This window comes from Eleutherodactylus coqui, chromosome 1 (assembly GCF_035609145.1).
Source record: "Eleutherodactylus coqui strain aEleCoq1 chromosome 1, aEleCoq1.hap1, whole genome shotgun sequence".
In the NCBI taxonomy this organism is placed as follows: Eukaryota; Metazoa; Chordata; class Amphibia; order Anura; family Eleutherodactylidae; genus Eleutherodactylus; species Eleutherodactylus coqui.
This window is the reverse complement of record NC_089837.1, coordinates 197,833,109-197,856,675: the sequence shown is the minus strand read 5'-3', so window position 1 is coordinate 197,856,675 and position 23,567 is coordinate 197,833,109. Positions and strand designations below refer to the sequence as shown.

The following is a 23,567-nucleotide window of genomic DNA, read 5'->3' as shown; positions in this document are numbered from 1 at the left end:
CAGGACCTGCCGGAGAGGGAACCACGTGGTCTCCGCTACTTCCGGGCTGGGAGAGCCTTGCGCTATCGGCATGAGTGCTCTCGCCAGGCTGCGGCAGTGCGGAGGAAGAGCGCTCAGAGCGCGTGCTGGTAATGGTCACTCTGCATGCTGGGACTTGTAGTTCACAGAGGCTTGGACATTTTGGGGGGGGCGCCCATATGTTTGCTCGTTGGAGAACTCAGTTCTCTGTGGCTGCTGGTCACATTGTATGAAACCAAGATGTTACATGGAGTTGTGTCTTCAGATCACCGCAGCCCACTGCTCACACTAGCAGTCACATAGGAGCCAGAAAAGGGACATCTCCAGAGACGGCTAAACATGCAGCATTTGGGGGAGCATTGGAATGACATAGCATGTCTCATTCAGCCCCATCAAGCAAAAAGCCTCCAATATCACCTAAATCCTCCCTCACAGGCGTTTGCAGAAACACAGCGTTTTTCAACGCTGAGTCTGCATTTTCAGCACAGCTGAAAAAGCAGCTAAGAATGCTGAAGAAAAAAAATCAAGACCTAGCTGGCGCTGTCCAGGCTCCAGGCATTTGTCATCATCGACAGAGGATCTTTTGCTAGTGAGGGTGTTTGAAGACCCCGCCTCCAGCACGAGATTGAATGTCAGCAGGCTCAGCCAATCGCAGCCAGCACTGGATGCACCAATCACAGGCATTCAATGAATGCCTGTGATTGGTGCATCGAGTGCTGGCTCTGATTGGCGGAGCTGGCGCTCCTGAACCAATCAGAGTAATCTCTCGCTGGGAGGCAGTGATTTCAACCCCTGTCACTATCAACAGATGCTTTGTCAGATTGTGCCCAGCAGCTATGCCTGGAGCTCCGGAGAACAGCGCACTCCGGCGGCGCAAGCTAGGTGAGTATTCCTTTTTTTTTTTTTTAGGTAGTGCAGCTAGCGCTGGCGTTCAGCGCTGCCAAAAACGTGGTACCAAGTTGTGCCACATTTTCAGCAGCGCATAAACCGCTGCCCATTCATTTCAATGGGTGATGCAGGGCTGAAAGTGACCAAAGATAGAACATGCATTGCTGTCAAAGCGCAGCATTGAAGACGCTGCGTTTTGATGCTTATGTGAACAGCCCGATTGAAATGAATGGGAGCGTTGTACAGCATTTAGCGCAGCGCTAAGCGCTGTACAAAAATGTCTTTGTGAGGAAGGCCTGAGAGGCACTGTCAGTATTAGTGTATCTTGACACCACCAGAAATTCCTGGTGGATTCAAGATTCACAGGGGGTGACACCCCCTGTCCCTGGTTGGCTGGACAACTTCCTCAGCTGCAGGTCCTGGAACGCTAGTAAAGAATGTGTAGAAAAGGCATACAGTGGGGGCCGCGCTGCAGCCACGCACCTCCAGCAGCGAGTGGGTTGCCCTCCACCGTGATTGCAGAAGCACAGCACGCCCTAGGCAGCAGGGAAGCGCAAGGCAAGTTACTTTGGTGGGAGGGGCTGTGAGCGAGCACTGATGCGGCCGTCGGAAGGGAGTGGAGAGCCAGCGGCCGACCCTACTCACTGTGCTTTGCCAGGAGCGGGCGTGAGGGAGCAGTGATGCAGGCAGCGAAACGGAGTGGAGAGCCGGCGGCCGGGCACGGAAGGGGTGAGCCGGTGCCCGCCTATGGCCCTATGGCTGAAATGGCGGCCAGGACCAAGCACACACGCTACAGCATGTGGGTTTATTACTGGCAGCGCTGCAGGCTTACGCAGAGTGTTACTATTCTGCTTAGCCTTACATTATGACATGTAAATGCTTGCATGTTACCTCTGTAACATGGCAGCATTTACATGTCATCATGTAAGGCTAAGCAGAATAGTAACCTTCAGCGTAAGCCTGCAGCGCTGCCACTAATAAACCCACACTGTGCGACCAGGACCTTTGTGTCTTTACCCTATCAGAAGCTAGGGGTGTGAGATGGGTGTTCCTCCTGTCAAACCCCTAGCTTCCAGTGGCATCAAGGTAGACTAATACCGGAGCTGTCATCTCCGGAGAGCGTCTCCTCTTCACCTCCAGCACTTGTCTTTAGCCTTCTGCCAGCTCTTCCTGGATTGGAGGATCAAAATCGTCGCCTCCAGGAAGGGCTGGCTATGATTGGCTGAGTCACAACACTTGGGAAGCAATCAGTCGGCGCTTGATGAACCAATCACAGCCATTCATTAAATGGCTGTGATTGGTTCACGAGTGCCGTGGCTCAGCCAATCAAGAATATCTGTGCAGTGTCACTTCATTTAGTTAAAACAACATTTTTATCCTGAAAAATCACTCTAAAATTCTGGCCACTAGGGGTCTCGCTTCCTTTTAATTTTCTTCCAACTGCATTTTGTCAAGCGATACCCGTCTCTAGTAACTCGGATAATAAGATGGAGAACAGGAAGTGAAAGAGCGTGATGACTCCTGCTGCCTATAGAAGTCTATGGGGAGGGCGAGCAGGAAGACAAGAACAGAGACTCATACAGAGGTGCTCCTACAGATAACAGTGAGTGTGTGATTTCCTGACTTACAACTTCAGAAATCACAGCTGCACGACTCAGTACTTTTCTAGTGTCCTTCATTATGATCTTATTTCCCTATGCCAGAAAGCGCAGCAGCTTATTCTGAAAACTTAGGTATGCTTTTCAAGAATGTTTTTAATATTTATTTCTTCTTAAATATTTTAGCATTTGCTGCTAGTCACATTGTCAGACACCAAAGCAACAGAAATGGGGACTCCGAGGATTGCAACCAACTACTCAAACACCTTGTTATGAAAATTAAGGCAACAGGTCCTCTTACGGTTGCTGAGTATATGAAGGAGGTTTTAACAAATCCCATAAAGGTGCGTGTTCTTATTTGTCACCTTGCTTATATGTTGCAGAAGTTTAGTTGAACATCAAAGTTTTTCCCCTGTTAACACTTGGTGGTTGATTTAGAGAATGTGAGCTTCTCAGCAGTCACACAAGTGTCTAGATTGCTTGTTTTTTGTGTAGCTAATAGTATTTTATGAAGCTTTAACCCTTTCCAATCCAATTTGTATTGCGGTTTTCCTAGGCGGCTTACTCTTTTTCTTCCATTATACAACGGTGCTATCTGCTGGCTAAAGCCAGTACTGCATGGGGTGACACATTGGATAGGCTCCGACAGCAGAGAGGCTGGCAATATACAGTAAGAGAACCCTGACGGACGTCTTCCAACATCAGAGCTGTACAGCCTTAAATCATAATGTCTTTAGACGTCAGACAGTGGATTGGAAAGGGTTAAATGTTGATTATGTGAATGTATAGATTGACCTTTATATACTTGCCATACAGGTACCTCCATTAGAAACACAAGCCAACAGATAAAAAGGCCGTCAATTCATAAATCCCGCCTCCACGCAGCAATAGCTGTGATATCTCTCTGAGCGCCGTGGCTCAGCCAATCAATGCAGCACTTGAAGAACCAATCACAGCCACTGCTTCGCGGCGCAGCCAATTAATAAATCCCGCCTCCACGAAGCAATGGCTGTGATTGGTTCTTCAAGTTTTGCATTGATTGGTTGAACCACGGCACAAAAACCCACAAAATCTGCGAGCACAAAAACAGGTGTATGCGATTTTTGGTTGTGTTAATACGCAGTGTATTTACACAACCGAAATGTGCTTATGCCCATGTAAACAAGCCCTAAGAATCCAAAATCCAATTCTGGTAGGTCTATCAGAGAATGGTGTTATAGCTACTTCTAGTGGTAGCTCAGTAGACAAGTAGTAAATACAGCCCATTGTACTGAGGATAGGTCATCGATAGTTGATTGGCAGAGGTCCATTGTTCGACACAGCTCCTTACACATTGCCCAGGTTGGTAATGTAGGCACTGCTGCCATTTAATTCAGTGTGTTCACACCAGTGCCAATCGGCCTATATCTAGGCTTCTGCTGATGCTTTAGAAATTCTTGTATGTCATCTACCAATATAAAAACGCAATATGTGATTTTAATCTACATTTTTTTCTTAATGTTATTCAGGGCTACTATATGCATCATGACATGCTGGGGGAACATGGAGATTTTATTACATCGCCTGAAATAAGCCAAGTGTTTGGAGAGGTATTTGTGTTTAGCACTGGAACTTGAGCCAGAACTCTTGTGTATGAAGCTTAATGTTATGTGTGCTCTCCTGCGGTCTATAGGGATGGAATGTTCCCCAGTACACTACAGAATATTCCACCGTGCAGAAAAAAAAAACAAAACGCATGTCTATGTGGATTTCCAATTGAAAATGGCAGAATTCTGCCGGCAATGCCACATTTAAAACCTGAGGATTTTGATAGCAGAATATTCTGCAGCCTCTTGTGTAAAATCACCCTAACGCAAACAGCCAAGAGCAAACTACAGTGTCAGCTTGTGACATTAGTGGTGTAATTACTAGAGATGAGCGAGTATACTCGCTAAGGCACATTACTCGAGCGAGTAGTGCCTTAGCCGAGTATCTCCCCGCTCGTCTCTAAAGATTCGGGGGGTGGGGAGCAGAGGGGAGATCTCACTCCCCCCTGCTCCCCGCCGCAACTCACCTGTCACCTGCACCGGCCCCCGAATCTTTAGAGACGAGCGGGGAGATACTCAACCAAGGCACTACTCGCTCGAGTAATGTGCCTTAGCGAGTACGTTCACCCCTGGGTTCTGCAACAGATATTGTCCATAGCATGCTAGGGAAAAGTGCTTTTTAGAGATGAGCGAACGTACTCGGTAAGGCCGATTTCGCAATCGAGCATCGCTATTTTCGAGTACCTGACTACTCGGGTGAAAAGATTCGGGGGGCGCCGGGGGTGAGCGGGGGGTTGCAGAGGGGAGTGGGGGAGAGAGAGAGAGCTTCCCCCTGTTCCCCACTGCTACCCCCGCTCCACCACCCCGCCCCCCGGCGCCACCCAAATCTTTTCACCCGAGTAGCCAGGTACTCAAAAATAGCGATGCTCGATTGCGAAATCGCCCTTAACGAGTACGTTCACTCATCTCTAGTGCTTTTTCCTGCACACAAGTGGAAATTAGTTGCAATTTGGAGGAAAGATCGCAGCGTGCTCTATTTTAAGTGTCATCCGCATGGATTGCTTCCATTGAAGTCAACGGAAGCCGTATGACCCAAGGGCCTTTCGCAATTAACATTGTGTAAAGGTCACTGAAGTTGGGGAAGATCCTGTAGGCCCCAGTGCGGCAGAATCTTTCAACCTGTCCTACAGTATTTGGAGCCGTGTTTATGCTGCAGTAAGTGCACTGCAAGGTAAAAAGTTTGATGTGATTCTGCTTGGGCTATTGCTTAGTTTCCTAAGTGTGTGTGTGTGTGTGTGTGTGTGTGTGTGTGTGTGTGTGTGTGTGTGTGTGTGTGTGTGTGTGTGTGTGTGTGTGTGTGTGTATATATATATATAATATATATATTAGTGTACAGTAATGTTGTTCTGAAAAACTTGCATACACATTCTATGTCTAAAGAGCAGCATGAACAGCTGAGGTCTATGTTCATATCTACTCACTAGTAGACAGGGCATCCTGGGGTTTGCAAAGAAGTTTAATCATTCTACTATAGAAGAGGTTTTTAGTGGCTTACTTACAAAGTGAACCACTAGAAACCTATCTGCAGCCCCAAGAGGTTTGGCAATTTTAATTTTGGCCCCTTAAAGCTAATATTTATATCTAAAACATTCAAGCGCACACGTCCGAAAACAATATAAAAATATATTAAGATTTGCAAAGTTTATATACACCACAACCATCTACATCAACAAGAGCGCGTACCATACTGTGCATAATTTATACACACAGTCCTCTTCACACAGCTGCGCATCAAACAGTGATTATGGGCAAAAATTACATGAAAATTTAAATTTGCAAGTAAATTTCATACTCAAGCAGAGCGCTTATGCAGACTGAATAAAACTGTATGATGTGAGGAGTTCATGTGTACCCCAGAGACGTTCACAGGTGTGTGTTAAATGCTAAAACCCCAGGGATGCATCAAATAATTTTTTTTTGCTAATTACATTGGAAATATGCGCTAGGTATATAATTTGTTATCCCCTTATACATACTGTTAGCTTTGAAGTCGGAAAACCTAATGCAATACATTAACTTGGTATGCTTTTGTTGCTTCCATATTATGGGCACAACAGCCACATCTCCTGCTTATCGTCAGCAGAGTGCTTGTGAATGTTTCTGCCTAATAGCTTCCATGAGACTTTGGCCTGTGACAGTTCATATCTGAATACCCTTTAATATATGGTAATGACACTTATTTCTGTGTTCTTAATTTCTTTTGTTTATGCGCTTTACATAGCTAATTGGAGTTTGGTGCATTAGCGAATGGATGTCTGGTGGAAAATCAAAATCTCTCAAGTTAGTGGAACTCGGTCCTGGAAAAGGGAGTCTAATGGATGACATATTGAGGGTAAGAATAGTTAAGAGTCATATGCCTTGTGGAGTCTATTAAAGGAGTTTTCCAGCTCTTAATGACTGATGACCTGTCCTTCGCATAGATCATCAATAGCTGATTGGGGGTTGCCTGCCTACCAGAATTCCTGCTGATCTCTTATATGTCGAAAACACACAGCTTGGTAACACTGTGAAGTAGACCAAACTGTTATACACAGTTCCAATTCACTTTAATACCATGCCTGCAATACCATCCCAAGCCTCGCAGAGGGGTCAGAGCTTTTTGCTTCCATCACACATCAGCTCCATGCACGAGCGCAGCAGCAACCAGATGATTGATGGATCTTCCAGGTGAACCCTTGCCAGTCAGCTATTAACGTATTTAGAGCTGGAATATCTGTTTAAGGTGAACCTGAGTTTTCAACACCTTTTCTAAAATACACTAGGCTCTCTTTATCCACTCATTTGTTTCATGTTTGTAAGTTCTGATTTTCAGGTGGTCTTCCCTATATTTCTGCTGTTTGAAATCCACTTTCAGGGGGGGCGTATACCAAGCATAGCATTCTGCCAGTAGTTCACTGTCCTGCACCTCCTTGTGAAAAAACATCAATGTGCATCTCCTCATAGGCTTATAATGGGACTGCGTGGATTACCATGGACAGCACAAGGCTCAAAATGCGCTAGAGTATGGGAGGCCAAATATTTGTATTAATGGCACTTGTAAAAAAGATAAAAATCTTAATTATCAAAGTAGCGCAGACCCTGAAAGTTGCAGTTTAATTGCTTTACCGTTTGTTTTGTGGTTCATTGACACAGAGAATTGTGTGATTCAACTATTACAATGTTCTTTATATTTAAAGTGACCGTCCTGTCCTGGAGAAACAAAGCTAGTCGCACCGCTTCTCTGACTACCTGACGCACACTGCTTGCTGTTCTGATTGGCCAGAGAAGCTGGTGCGGCCATCTTTTATTCTCTAGGACTGGAGGGTCGCTTTAATGTGAAATGGATGAAGATCTCAATCCTTGTGTGTAACATTTTCTACACAGTTGCTGAAATGTAGTTTATTGTTTCATTATTCAGGTTTTCAGCCAATTTCAGCATCTACTGAATTCTTGTGATATCTCGGTACACTTAGTAGAAGTGAGCCCTAAACTAAGCGAAATCCAAGCAACTAAGCTAACAGGAAGCATTATTGAAACAAAGTATGATGACGATTCTTCAGCCTATAAGAATGGTGTGACAAAATGTGGACTTCCGATTTCCTGGTACCATGACGTACAAGATGTGCCGGAAGGTGGTTATTACGGTTTTTATTTATAAAGTCCATTTGTTAAATAATAGGCATTTAGGCCTTTCTAACCCCTCAGTGATGAGCCCATTTTGTACCTTAAGTTAACTCACACAGGCGAGGGTGATATCGGGCTGTGAATCACGACTCGATACCGCCCTCGCCATCCATGTAAAAGCCGCAGGAATGCGAGGTGTTTTCATGTGAAAACCGCCTCGCATCACTTCAGGGATTCAGGGATCCTGCCACAGCCGCGCAGAGGATAGTAGAGTTTCTCCTATTGTTTTCAATGGGGGGTAGTGCTGCTGACGCCAGGCCCTGGTGATAACAATGGGGTTGCGATGCAAAATCACGCAGCCAGATAGAACATGCCACGATTTGTGTCTCGAATAGCATTGCGGTGCTAGGCAGGGGGAAAAAAAAAACCTCATGTGTATGAACCCATTTAAGAGAGTAGAGTTCATATTTATGCGTCTTGCAACGCACACCGCTCAGGGGTTGTAGAGGTTGGATCCCGATCAATTAACCCCTTCGTGATGTGACCCTTTTTTTCCCCCTATTTTTGTTTTTTCCTCCCCCCTTTTAAAAAAATTGTAACTTCTTTATTTATACATCAACGTCGCTGTAGGAGGGCTTGTTTTTTGCAGGACGAGTATATTGTTCAATGGTACAATTTAATGTACTATATAATGTACTAAAAAAACTTGAAGAAATGAAGAAAAACGACATTCCGCCATCTTTTAGTGTGTCTTGTTTCTACGGCGCATAAACTGCAACAAAAATAACAGTACAACTTTATTCTATGTGTCAGTACGATTACTACAATTCCAAACTTGCATAGTATTTCTTTTTTTCTTGCTGTACTGCTTTTATTTTTTTTCAAAGACATTTAATTTTTTTAAATTATTTTCTGCGCGCCATAACTGTTATTTTTCCATATATTTTTTCTAACATAGTTCTGCGAGGCTCATTTTTTGCGGGATGACCTGTAGTTTGTGTTTGTACCATTTTGGAATATGTACGACTTTTTGATCGCTTTTTATTGCATTCTTTATTTATTTCGGACGACGTTCACCGTGTGGGGTAAATAATGCATACTTTGATAGATCAGACTTTTACGGATGCAGCGATACCAAATATGTATTTTGTTATATGATTTAAATTCTTTTCTGAAAGGTTTTCCTTTTAACATTTTTTTTTATATTTAGTAAAACGTTATTGTTCTGATTTGTACTTTTTACAGTGCACAACAACTTGCGATGCTTTGATCGCTCCTGCACTATGATGTTATGCTATAGCATTACATCATACTGCAATCTGACAGGCAATTTATCAAGCCACCCCACGGGATTTAGAAGGCCCCCGACTGCCATGACAGCCGCATGGCTTCCTGCAATCTCATCGCGGGGGAGCCGTATGGGAACCCTGAACATCGTTTGGGGATCTAAATGCCACCGTCAGAATTGACAGCGGCATTTAAAGGGTTCATATCGCCGGTCTGCCGCGCGGCTAATTGCAGTTATTGCCGGTGGGTGTCAGCTGTAGTAAACAGCCAACGCCTGCGCTGTATGAAGAGAGGTCGCCCCGCGATCTCTCTTCATTCATACCCTGACCTCGCAGGATGTAACTCTAATGTCCTGGAGCGGGAAGGGGTTAAACAATTGCATGATAACATTAAAGCAATAATTTTACTACTGCAGTGTTAAATGACCTTAATGTTTCATGATTGGTAACTATTTGTTTTTCCTTTTAGGTTATACATTCTTCATAGCACATGAGTTTTTTGATGCGTTACCAATACATAAATTACAGGTGAGACGTTTTTATTTAACCAGTCCAGGACCAGACGACTTTAGGTTCCAAATTAAAACATTATTTGTTGAGGTGCTAAAGGTGCCAACTCTTGACGGGCACTGGCTCTGGTCCGGCATGCTGTCAGTGCTTCAGAACTAGACCATGTGATGCAGTTGTCGGCGCAGTCGTGGTGTCATTAGGCTGCTGACACCATGGGAGAAACCTTTCCCCTTTTGCAATATTACTGATATGCTGGCTGGGCTGTCTATCATCTCACCCAGCCTATCAGATTCTCTTTGGGGGTTCTTATTCCGGTTCTTTTTGGCAGAGGATGCTGGTTATACATTTGTGTTCTTCGTCCAACTTAGAGCTCTCAGGTTTGTGCCCTTTCCTCTGGGTGTTCTTGTTGCAGTGTCAGCTGTATCTTTAAAACCATTTTTCTATGTCTGTTTGCTCATTCATCCATTTCCATCTTTGCCTTCCCTGTTTCTTTAACATGGTCCATTTGTTTTTCTTAAGTATTTGTTGGTCCAGTCCATTTTCACCTTCCCCTGGAGCTGCCCCTCTCCCTAATTGCCACAACAGTGAGCTTCTATAGCCAGTGATTGGCTGCAGCAGTCACATGTCCCGGTCAGCTTCTACCAGAAAGGACAGAGTGCTTGTTCAGCAATTTTAAGACATGGGAAAACCCGTTTAGGGTACGTGCACACATACTGGAAATGGGGTGGACTTTGAAAGGGTGAAATTAGCTAAAAATCTGCACCGAAATTTGTGTTAATGGTGCAGATTTTGTCGCAGAAATAATCAGAATTTTGTTATGGATTTTCCACTGCAGGAAATCGTCACCAATTCTGTTACGTGTGAATATACCCTCAATGTTCTAAAGTGCATGAAAGTAATCCAACAAGACAATAAATCCCACATATAATTACGTAACTGATAAAAGACAAAGCCATAGTATAACAGACGTGGTAAAAGCACACCCATGACCAGCTCCTGCAGGAGTGACACCCCAGAAGTATTCAGCATAGATCAAATAAGTGGCACAGAGATGCTGGGTCATCAGTTTCCAAACTCAATCATTTGCTATGATTTAGAGCTCGAAGAGTCCTCCTAGTAAAAAAAAGACTGATCCTTTAAAAAAGGATCTTAATTGATAAGCAGCCAATGTAAATGAAACCTAACTATTCTTTTTTTGATGGTTCTGTTTGAGAAATCCGTCAAAATATCTGGTACGCTTCAGTTTAAATTAATTAGACATTCAATTTTTACATTTTGAAAAGAGAAAGAAAGGATCCATGAAAGCCAGATAAAAGAATGCAGATGTGAACACAGATTTAGATGACAACATTACTATATGTGGCATATGATAAATAGTTGTCTACAAATATCTGAAGGGCTGTCGCAGTGCAGAGGGATCAGCCCTATTCTCATTTGCACAAGGAAAGACTTTAAGTAACTGGATGAAACTGAAAGGGAGGAGACACAGATTAGATATTAGAAAAAACTTTCTGATAGTGAGGGTGATCAATAAATAACCGGTTACCACAGGAGGTGGTGAGTTCTGCTTCAATGGAAGTGTTCAAACAGAGGCTGGACAAATATCTGTCTGGGATGATTTAGTGATCCTGCACTGAGCAGGGGGTTGGACCAGATGACCCTGGGGGTGCCTCACAACTTTACCATTCTATGATTCAAATTCCAAATTTTGCAGCATGGCCCAGGAAATTAGGGTATTTTTACATGGAGCAATTATCATAAAAAAAAATCTCTGGGTCATTTGAATTTGAACAATATTGTTAATTGCAAACAGTTTAACAATGAACGATAATTTGTCCACTTATCGTTCCTTTACTGCAATTGGTTTAAATACCAATTGTTCAGTCGTTCTCAATCACTGGTACAGTGAACTGAATGATCTTGTAAAAAAAATGAACTATTTATCTGTGTTTAAACTGAATGCCCAAATGAACAAGCAAACTGTGACATTGTTCGCTTGGAGGAACGATTTTTCGCTCCGTCTAAAGTCACATTAAGGCCTCATGTCCACGGGCAAAAGAAGAATTAAAATCCGCAGTGGATTTTAACTCTTCTCCCGCACGCGGATCTGCACCCCATAGGGATGCATTAACCACCCGCGGGTAGATAAATACCCGCGGATGGTCAATAAAAGGGATTTTAAAAAAAATGGAGCATGAAAAAATCTGGACCATGCTCCATTTTCGTGTGGGTCTCCTGCGGGGACGGCTCCCGCGGGCTTCTATTGAAGCCTATGGAAGCCGTCCGGATCCGCGGGAGACCTAAAATAGGAATTTAAAAGAATTAACTCACCCGCAGCGGACCGGGAAGGTCTTCTCTTCCTCACGGCCGGATCTTTCTTGCTTCGGCTCGGCGGATGTGCCCGGCGCATGCGCGCGGCACATCGGCGACGTGCCGCCGGCGTGACAAGTTCATCCGCCGGCCGAAAAAGAAGATCCGGCCGTGAGGAAGAGAAGACCTTCCCAGCCCGCTGCGGGTGAGTTAATTCTTTTAAATTCCTATTTTAAGCGCTCATGTCCGCGGGGCAGGAGGGACCCGCTGCAGATTCTCCCTGGAGAATCCGTAGCGGGCCTGATTTTCCCCGTGGACATGAGGCCTAAGGCCTCATGTCCACGGGCAAAAGAAGAATTAAAATCTGCAGCGGATTTTAACTCTTCTCCCGCGCGCAGATCCGCACCCCATAGGGATGCATTGACCACCCGCGGGTAGATAAATACCAGCGGATGGTCAATAAAAGTGATTTTAAAAAAAATGGAGCATGAAAAAATCTGGACCATGCTCCATTTTCGTGCGGGTCTCCCGCGGGGATGGCTCCCGCGGGCTTCTATTGAAGCCTATGGAAGCCGTCCGGATCCGCGGGAGACAAAAATCGGGATTTACTCACCCGCTCCGGTTCTTCTCTTCACCGCGGCGCCATCTTCTCTACGTCGTGGCCGTATCTTTTTTCTTCGGGCCGGCGCATGCGCAGGGCACGTCACCGACGTCATCCTGTGCATCCGCCGGGCCGAAGAAAGAAGATCCGGACGCGACGCAGAGAAGATGACGCCGCGGCGAAAAGGAGATCCGGAGCGGGCGGGAGGTAAGTTTATTCTTATTTATTCTTATTTTCAGCCCTCATGTCCGCGGGGCAGGAGGGACCCGCTACGGATTCTCCATGGAGAATCCGGAGCGGGCCTGATTTTCCCCGTGGACATGAGGCCTAGGAGTTATATCTCAATGTAAATGTAATGATGTTAATGGTCATCATAGATCGTTTTGACTACATGCCTAATGCATCTAGTAAATTGCACCAGTGTTTCAGCCTAATTTTGTTTGTTCTTGTGTTTTTAATAGAAAACTTCAGATGGATGGCGAGAGATGTTAATTGACATTGATCCAGAGATCCCACACAAATTAAGATTTGTTCTTGGTTCTAGCAATTCTATACTTGCAACACTTATTCAGGTTTGTTTTTCTGCCATAGTGCGAAAGTTAAAGTGGACCTGTCAGACTATCTGACATGACTGGTTTAGTAAATGCTTGTATTCTTCACAAAATAACAATTCTGGAGCATCTTTTCTTACAGCTTTGCATTTTGACATTACTCTGTTATTCCTTCTAGAAATGCATAGATAAATTTGATAAGTGGATGTCACTGTTAACCTTGTCAAAGGGGTGTGTGTCAAACATAGTCTGACACTAGCAGCCCTGCAAGCATAACATGAGAATTTGAGAGTGAATACTACAGATGTACACTTAATGCAACATGAGATCACAGTGCGCTGCATCATTAGGGCTCAGTCAGACGGGCGTTTTTTTGCGCGATTTGCGCATGCGCATGCATCCGGCGATTTTATAAAACCATTGCTTTGCAATGGTATCAGACACATGAGCGCTTTTTATGCGCTCGTCCGATAAATTATAGAACAGAAATCGCAGATCGCACCGATCTGCGATTCCTGTTCTCTTCTCTATATGCGCTCAATGGGGCCGGCGGCAGCAGCGCTGACCCCATTGAGAACATATAGTAGACAAATCATTCTCCTCTGCCACAGCTGTAACAGCTGTGGCAGAGAAGAATGATGTTTGCCCATTGAATTCAATGGAGCCGGCAATACAGCCAACTCCATTGAAAGCAATGGGCTGCCGGCGATCTCACGATGAATTTTCGGGAAGGGCTTAAAAATATAAGCCCTTCCGGGAAATTCATCCAGAAATGTGTAAAAACAAAAAAATATATATATACTCTCCTGGTCCCGGCAGACGGAGTTCAGCCGCGGCCGGCGGCAGTTCTCCTGAACTGCTCTGAGTAGTATTCAGCAGCCGGGGATTTAAAATCCCCGGCTGCTGAATGAGCTGCCTCTGATTGGTCACAGCCTCACCAATCAGAGGCAGCTCTCACTTACCCATTCATGAATGGGTGAGTGAGTGCTGCCTCTGATTGGCTCAGTGCAGGGACCAATCAGGAGCAGCTCTCAGCTGTCATTCAGAGCAGTTCAGGAGAACTGCCACCGGCCGCGGCTGAACTCCGTCTGCCGGGACCAGGAGAGTATATATTTTTTTTTTTTTTGCTTTTACACATTTCTGGATGAATTTCCGGGAAGGGCTTATATTTTTAAGCCTTTCCCGAAAATTCATCGTGAGATCGGCCGCAGCCAATTGCTTTCAGTGGAGTCGGCTGTATTGCCGGCTCCATTGAATTCAATGCGCTGGACAGCTCCGGCCCGTTTCTATTGAAACGCGGCTAGGAGCAGTTTTTTCGGGCGATTTTTCGGCCCGGTCACGCGATTTGCGGATGCGCATCCGTCATGCGATCCGCAAATCGCGGGAAAAAACGCCCGTGTGACTAAGGCCTTATAGGGACACAATCCTAATTGGTAACACCCAGATGTTAATTTATGCATCATTTTCTAGGAGGAATAACAGAGGAACAGCATAGAGTTTTAAGAAAAAAAGATCCAAATGCTACATGATTGGAATACAAGGCTTGAAGGCTACAATTTATTTAGAAGAAATAAACCTAATAAGAGGGGAGGAGATGTTGCATTATATGTTAGAAAACACTCCATAGAGAATCAAGTTTCAGAGAACTGTTTGGATAAGAATGCAAGGAGAGAACAACAGAAAGGACATTATTGTAGGCATTTACTATAGGCCGCTTGGACAAGCAGAAAATATTGATGAACTCTTTCTACATCAGATGGCCAAGCTCTCAAAAAAGTGCAACATAGTGATCATGGGAGATTTTAACTATCCAGACATTTGTTGGGAATCTCTCCCAGGCAAAAGTAGTGGGTCCAACAAATTTGTATCTGCTTTTGCAGTGTTTCCCAAAAATACCCCAATAAGCCCTAGCTACACTACATAAAAAAAAGCAATACCCACCTAGCAGGTGCCGTTCAGGTCCCTCCTGCTGGTCTCCAGCGCTCCTGCAGGCTTCCATGCAGTCTTTAACGCCGATGAAGCATCTCTTGCTAGTATCGGGGTTCGAGTACCCCGCCTCCAGGAAACGATTGCTCTGATTGGTTCACGAGCCTCGGCCAGTCAGAGTCAGCGCTCGATAAACCAATCACAGACATTCATTGAATTACTGTGATTGGTTCATCGAGCACAGACTTTGGCCCAAATTCTTACCAACAGGGAGGGAATGGTTGTGGAAGTAAGGGTTGCCGGGCCCTTAGGAGGCAGTGATCATACTACTCTTGAATTTTAGATAACAAAGGTGAAGAAGACCTGACAAGACTCAGTAAATAAGTATCTGTGCTCTAAACTCTTTAGTTATATACTTTTCAGAATGAATATTTTTTTTATCTTAGGCAGATGAACAGCGGGATCACGTAGAGTTATCTCCTAATGCTGCAGTAATTATTCAAAAGCTTGCCAGTCAAATAAATACTTTTGGAGGAGCTGCACTGATAGCAGATTATGGACATTCAGGAGACAAGACAGACACTTTCAGGGTAAGTTATTAATGTTTTAGAACATGGCAGGAAACCCCACCACAACGACGCTTGCATTTGCAGTGATCATGCCACGCATCCTTTACGTCCAAGTGTTAACCATCATGACTTGATTTTCCTTGATTTCTTCCCTATTGTTTGTACTGCTTTTGTAACCATTAATTGCATGCTGCATTATTTTCTGCATGTGTGTACAATGTACGGCTCCACTAAAGAAGGCATTATACTGAGCAATTATTGTTATTGAACAGCATAAAATAGTAATCTTTATTTATAAAGCGCAAAGAAATTCCGAAGCACTTTTACCAATCTGTGGGAACACGAACAGACAAAATCAGTCATTGCATTAAATATTAATGAGCTATTTAAACAATAGAAATGAGGGCCCTGCTTGCAAGAGCTTACAATCTATGAGGAAATAGGAGGGACATAAGGTAAGGGTATGTTGACATCACATTTGCGTTTATGTCCAGGGGTTCAATCTTGAGTTAAGGCACATTTAGACCAAACGATTCTTACTCAAAATTCGCTCAAAGCAGTCTTTTGAGCGGCAATTGTTGGGTCTAAACGCATTGGGCAGTTTTCGTTAACGATTCACTCATCATTGTCTTTCAGCAAGCTGAAAGACAACGATGAGTCTTATCAGGACCGCGCACTGAGTTCTCCGCGAGATACTGCTGATACTATTATTTTAGTTGGTATCCCGCTCCGAGAACACAGCAGAAGTATGCAAAAGACAAGCTGTCTTCTATATACCCTGTTCGGAGTGGTCAGCTATGTGCTCCGCGAACACAGCTGAAGTATGCAGAAGACAGCGCTCCAGCTGTGTTCTGCATACCCCCTCTGATTGCTCAGCTGTATATCAGCTGAGCGCTCTGTGAACACAGCAGAAGTATGAAGGAGACAGTGCTCCAGCTGTGTTCTGCATACCCCTCTTGGAACGCTCTGAGAAGACAACAGCTGTATGCAAAAGATAGCTTGTCTTCTGCATACAGCGCCAGCCTTCATTTACGCACTTATGCATTATCCAAGAAAACATATTTTTGGAAAGGTGCTCAGTGGGGGAAAAAAACATAAGACACATTCACTGAAACCAATCCTGCATCACTCCGATTTGCTTGTTGTCCAGTCCCCTGCTGGCCTCCCCTTCCTTCTGCAGCAATGATGACAGCCCAAGAATGAGACCTGTGACTACTGTAGTTAACTCACCAGCTAAATTAACCAATGATTCACTGCAGCAGTCACGTGTCTCAGGTATCTGTGACATTATCACTGCTGCAGGAGGTAGAGAGGAGCAAGGAATTGTGGGGGAATGGAGTAAGGGGAGTCCTCATTTGTGTTTTTCCACTTGAGTGAGCAGCTTTCCAAAAAAATGTTTGTGCCCTTGAATACTGAAAGAGTTTATTTTCCTAGCACACTTTGATATTAATTAGTAGGTCTGGTAAAAAGCAATGATGACATAAAACTAAGCTACATTGATTTTCTTATGAAGCCTAAATTGTGTTACTTTGTGTTTTAGGGATTTCGTGCTCATCGGCTACATAATGTGCTAGTAGACCCTGGAACAGCGGATCTTACGGCGGATGTTGATTTCAGCTTCTTGAAGAGCATGATTGGAAATACTGTTGCCTCATTGGGCCCTATTACGCAACAAGATTTTTTAAAGAATATGGGGATTGATTTAAGAATGAAGGTATTCCTAATTTAATGCTCGATTCACTAACCCGCATTCAGATTTGGCTCTGTGGCTCCGTTCAAAATATGTCTACTATTTAATACAGTATATACAGTACATTTGCATGAGAAGTTGAGTAACATTACATTACTGTCTTGTACATTGTACTAATCACCTTTGCACAGGTTTTGGAGGAGTCAGAAACACATTTTGTCAGATACTAAGTTTACTTAAAAGTTGCTTACATTATCAATAACAATTCTATTAGAAACAGAATTGGCAAAGTTAAAGGGTTTTACAATATGTCTCTGACAATGAATTAGGAACACAAGGAGCTTAAACAGCACTTCCAAGCACCTCCGAGTCAGATCATGCTAGCAGTAAATTTTATTAGGTAAAGGACCTTCCCTGAATAACAGTCATGAAATCTTACAAAAGTGGGAGCGGGTGAAGGGGCATGAAAAGACTACATTTGTTCGAGCTTAGAGATACCCTTAATCTTATTGGCTAGGACAATGTCCTCAAAAATAAAGAGTATAGACCATAAATGTAAAAACATCTTAAATACTCACTGTAAGTGGTTTATACCTTAAAGGAATGAAAGGGCTAGGAATAGAGGAAACCAAAGTGGCTAAATAAAGATGTAAAGGGGGCCTTAAATTTAAAAAAAAGCATTTAAACTACTAACAAAAAGGAAGTGAAGCACTAAAAAGCTATAAGTAAAAAATAATTATGTAAAAAGCAGAGTCTCATTGCCAAGGAGAGTAAAACTAACCCTAAACTGTTCTTCAATTATATAAATAGTAAAAGATTAAAATGGAAAGTGCTGGCCCTTAATCCCTTGAGTGTTGGGTTTCTTACCACCCTGTCAGACCCACCAAAGCAGGTTTTTTTAAATGGTCTAATCATTTAATTTCAACTCATTTTGCAGTCGCGTTCCAAGAGCCATGACTTTATTTTTCCATTGACACAGCCACATGAGGGCTTGTTTTTTGTGGGACAAGTTGTACTTTTTGATGGCACCATTTTTGGGTATATATAATGTATTGCATAACTTTTGTGAAAAAAAAATTTGTAGGGAGATTGGGGGAAAAAAAGAAATTCTGCCATTTGTTTTTTGGATTTCATTTTTACGCCGCTCAGCGTGCGGAATAAATAATGTGATGATATTATTCTCTGAGTCACGCGATTCCGGCAATACCAAGTTTATACAGTTTTTTTATGTTTTGCTATTTTTGTACATTTAAAACATTTTTTTTTCTTAAAGGTTTGCTTTTGTGTCCAAGAGCCGTATTAATGTTATTTTCCCATTACCAGAGCTCCAGAAAACCTTGTTTTTTGCAGGATGAACTCCAGTCTTCATTTATCTAATTTTTTGGAACATGTAAAATTTTGATCGCTTTTTATTCCATTTTTTCTAGTGGCAAGATTAACAAAATCTGTAATTCTGGCATGTTTTTTATTTTTATTTTTCACTGCATTCTCTGAGCCGTATAAATAATATATTAAAGTAATTCTACAGGCCAGTACGATTATGCCAATACCAAATTGTAATGGATTTTTTCTTTTTCACGACTTTTTCACACTTTAAAAAAAAAAAAAAAGTTATAAAAGTTTAAATCACCCTTTTGCCATATCTATAATAAAAAAAAAACTAAATAATAAAACAAAAATACATATTTGGTTTCGCCGTGTCCGTAAATGTCCGATCTATCAAAATAGTGCATTATTTATCCCGCACGGTGAACTCAGTCCGAAAAAAAACAAAAAAACGCCACAAATGCACTTTCAGTCACCCTGTCTCCCAGAAAAAATGCAATAAAAAGCGATCAAAAAGTCATATGTATTCTAAATTAGTACGAACATAAACTACAGGACTTCCCGCAAAAAATGAGCCCTTGATCAAGTATGTCGACGGAAAAATAGAGTTATTGCGCGCAGAAAATACAGCAGAAAATAATTTTTAAAAAATTAAGTCTTTGAAAAAAAATACAAGTACTACAGCAAAAAATAAAAATTATGCAAGTTTTGGTATCATAGTAATCGTACCGACCCGTAGAATAAAGTTATCGTGTCATTTTTGTTGCATTTTGCGTGCCGTAAAAACAAAACGCACTGAAAGATGGTGGAATGTCATTTTTTTTTTTCATTTTACTCCACTTAGAATTTTGTTTAAAGTTTTTCAGTACATTATATGGTACTTTAAATAGCACCATTGAAAAATACAATTCGTTCCGCAAAAAACAAGCCCTCATACAGCAACGGCGATGGATAAATAAAGGAGTTATGATTTTTAAAACAGGGGGAGGAAAAAAAGAAATGGGGAAAACAGAAAAAAAAGGCCAGTATCATTAAGGGGTTAAATAATGTACTAACTTTCTTCTCTGGGTCATTACGATGCAGTGATACCACGTGTGTAATTTTATTTTTAATTTTTTACAAAGTAAAGGGAGACAAGTGTTTTTGTTTTTTAATACTTTTTTTCCTTTTTTATTTTTACTTTTTTTTTGTCCCTTTAGGGAACTTCCACAGGGACCCATCAGGACCCCCTGATCACATTCCGGGGGGGCCGATGGTGACAGCCCTTTACATGCTGCAGTCACATAGACTGCAACATTTAAAGGGTTAACACAGCAGAGATCAGAGGTTTTCTCTGATCTCTGCTGTAAGAGCTGGTGCCTGGCTGTCCTCTGACAGCCAAGCACCAGCTCTCCCTGCCACAGAGACCATCCGCTTGCTTCTGACAAGCCGATGGTCTCTATGGCAACCTGTATACAAACTAGTGCAGGAGTTTGAAATGAAAAGCGGGAGATTGCCAGCTGATCGGCAGTATCTCCCAGCTTCTTATTTCAAAATCCTGAACCGCTTTGTATGGGTCTGTGCAGGCAGAGCACACTGCCACAGGTTGTGGCAGTGTGCTCTGCAGCTCCCATAGTAATACATAGCCCAGAAATCTTCCGGGCTATATCGCTATGGGCAGTGAAGCTCGTCACGGAAAATCTCCGGGCGTGCCACTCAAGGGGTTAAAAGTAATGATGCAAGAACTGCAGGTGATGGAGAGAAAGCAAATATATCGTTTTGATTGGCCATGCAGGTCACGACAACAGTAAACTTCTTCCCACGTTTCCTAGGCCTTATGCCTTGTTAAATTTTTCTTGTTAAAGATAGTGTACATATTACCCTTACCCCCCACCATGCATGATCTGCAGCATCACAGAAGCCATTGTATCAGTCAATCATGATACGCTACAACGTGTATGACAGAAACTCAACTACAGTCTCTCAATGTTTGTCAGGTCTCCTCAATCACCTTCTAGGTGCTCTCCTTAAGGAGTGATAATACCCCCTCCTGACTTACGTTATAGGCCTCTCGTTAGCCAAGCCAGGAGCCTACTGCAAACTGATGAGGGGCCTTTACTGTAATTGATCTGCCCAGAGCCCTAAGTATTTTCAGGGTCTCTTTTGCTAGGTAGCAGGAAAGAGTGGGAAGGATGTATTCGGTGGCATGAATGATTGTGGTTTTTGGCTGGCCTTTGTTACTCCAGATTGTATAGCATTCTGATGCCCTAGATATTACTGTATTTGAGTATTTCTTTGTGATATTAACCAACAAATAATATTTAGAAGCTTTCCAGTGAATGTTTGTAGCAAACATTGCATCCCAATTTCTTTTTTTTGTTTAACTTTTTTTTAATAAACAAAGTACATTTAAAAAAATCAAGTTGGGTTGGTAGGAACCACATTCTTCAGGCTTTTAATAAGACAGATATAGTGGAGTTAAGAGAATCTATCACAATATTTTATATATTCTTCCACTGGTATGCCGCCAGGGCTCGATGATTTGCCTTTAGCCACAAAGGAGTATATCGAGTGAGGTTGGTCTCCAACAAGAATCTATGGTCTTCGTGAATGAAGTGAGAAGGCCAAGATCTCTTTCTGGGTGACTTCAAACCTCTGTCATTCCCACCTCCACCCCTCTGTACACAGAAATGTTTGGCTGCTCACATGTAGTGCATGAAGAACACCGTAAAAAAATGACAGATGTGATGTGTTCTTTTAGCCTGCGATTCAAAAAAAAAATTAGGAAAAGTACACAATATGTTATGTGTGTCCTAAACTGGTACCAATAAAGACTGTATACAGCTCAGCACGCAAAAAACAAGATGGCTATGGTCATTGAAAAAATAAGTTAGGACTTTTCAAAAGTGAAAATGAAAAAACAAAATAAATCGTAGTACAAAATAAGCCCGTCACTAAGGGGTTAAAATGCTCTTTGTATACATTTTTAAAAAAAACCACACGCTACAGTTTTTATTTGCCAAAATAAATATTTAGCAGCATTCTGTCCTTTGTAGTTATTTCAACACACGGGGGATTGATTGGTGGTGGGATGAGCATTTTAACCACTCTTTAGGCAGCCTGTCCACGGGCAGGTTTTCATTGCGTTCCCCGTGGCGATAATCCGGGCCCGGGGAACGCAGTGAAAGCTCTCCATAGCCTTGCTAAGGAGAGCGCTTCCCCCCTGTGCACGAGCGGAGAATCATTGCGATTCTCCGCTCGCGGGCGGTAAATCTGAGCATGCTGAGATTTGCCACGATTCTCCGCTGTCAGCCTGCCAGCTGTTGCTCCTGGGCGGCGGTATCCCGCGGCGGAGATCCGATGCAGGATACCGCTACGCCTGTGGACAGGCAGCCTTATTTTTGGTATTCCCGAGGTCAAAGGGCATTCTTCAGTGGTGATGTGTTGGTCTCTTTTCGAGTTAGCACCAATTCCAAGATTTCCGGGCTAGATCACTATCGGCAGTGGAGCTTGTCCCTGAAAATTTCCGGGCGTGGCACTCAAGGGGTTAAAGGGGTTGTGTAGTTACAAATTAAACATTTTTACCATCTGGAAAAGAATAAAGCATACTCACCTGCCTCCTCTCACATGGTACCACTAATCTGCTCCTCTTTCCCCCATCCTGCCACCAGAAGTCAGGTGACTGCTGCGCCCACTCAGAGGCAGCAGCATCACTTTCCTAAACTCCTGGCAACATGCCGCTAAGGATGCGAAACCACACAACCCCTTCAACGCAGCTGAGAATTATCACCTTTGGGACAAAAAAGAGATTTATTCTGTGGCTAACGAGCTCACAGAGGATTGCCTGTACCGATATTGTGTAGTTGAACTTATATTTGAACCCTGTCCCGTGTTTCATGCACCGATGCTTTAATTGTATGGTAGATACTACAGTGTGCACAGTCATACATTGCAATATTAATGATGTACGAATTTACAATATACATTTCTATTATTTCAGGTACTTCTGGAAAACAATAAGGATGTGAAAACTCAACACCATCTGATAGAAAGCTATGACGTTCTCATGAATCCATGTAAAATGGGACAGAGATTCAAATTCTTTTCTATGTTTCCACATAGTAGAATGGAAAGCATCAGAGGAAGTTCAATAGTAGCCGGATTTAGCGAGTTACAATTCAGTTGACTTGGTGTCTTCAGTCCAGTAAACTGTTATGTGAACTGTGTGAATACTGTTTGTTTTTATAAAATCTTTATCCGAATATATTTTTAAATGTTTTCTTTTTATTATATTTTTAAGGTCGAATGCAGATGGCCGGATTGTGACTGCGAGATTTTCGCAGCGGGAAGAGACTTGTGCCCTTGCAGTGACCCGCAGCTTACCTGTCCGGTGTCTTTGTTCTGGGGATGTCCCGGCTGGCGCACAGCCGGCGCCTCAGCGATGACGTGGCAGTGTGAGCCTCAGAGGCTCGCACTGAAATAGGAAATGCCACGATTTTGTTATCACGCAGGTTTTCCGCGATCAGAATCGCGGCTGTCTGCATAGGATTGCATAAACCAATGCAATCCTATGGTAGTGTGAAACTGCGGAAATTCTGCATGGAATCGCATAGGAATCGCCTAAGGCTTCCTAAAATGATCACTAATGAGCGACATGACTTCTGACAAGTGTTGATGGAACCCCTTGATTTATATATTTATGTCTGTTAGTTTCCTGTATTTTGATGGCACTGCAGGCTGCACTAATCTTGCTACTAAAATACCAGAACTTCTAGTGGACTGGCAAAAACGCTGGTGTCAGCAAAAACATACCACTGACTAGTATCAGTCCTTTATCCATACTACACTTCCTTGAAGTTGTCACCTTGTGGTTTAAAGGAGCAATGGGTTTCAAAATGCACATATAAAGTTTTTAAACAGGAATGGAATGAATAAAACTGCAGAACACATAAAAAGTAATTTACCGTTTCAGTGCCAGGACATATAAAAATAAAACCTGAATAATGATTAAAAAAATCATAATCTTCTCTTATCCATATTTCTTTTCTGAGATAGACCTTTTGTTCATTGTGGGTGCCTTCATTTAATTTTGTATCAAAAAGTTCAATTACAAAATCATATTTATG

General features: G+C 42.9%; 1 protein-coding gene across 2 annotated transcripts; it reads left to right on the top strand.

Moving 5' to 3' along the window:
• Positions 1-9: 9 nt before the first annotated feature.
• NDUFAF7 (NADH:ubiquinone oxidoreductase complex assembly factor 7) lies at positions 10-22,703 on the top strand. 2 transcript variants are annotated; one of them, XM_066605304.1, is made up of 10 exons: positions 10-128; positions 2,691-2,848; positions 4,013-4,093; positions 6,312-6,422; positions 7,488-7,701; positions 9,449-9,507; positions 12,862-12,972; positions 15,324-15,467; positions 16,987-17,160; positions 22,442-22,703. In XM_066605304.1, the coding sequence occupies exons 1-10, from the start codon at positions 71-73 to the stop codon at positions 22,625-22,627; spliced, it is 1,296 nt and encodes a 431-aa protein (XP_066461401.1). In that variant the 5' UTR covers positions 10-70; the 3' UTR covers positions 22,628-22,703. The 2 variants fall into 2 exon arrangements, with proteins under 2 accessions (XP_066461401.1, XP_066461409.1); XM_066605312.1 differs by lacking the exon at positions 10-128 and adding an exon at positions 2,366-2,509.
• The last annotated feature ends 864 nt before the right edge of the window (positions 22,704-23,567 follow it).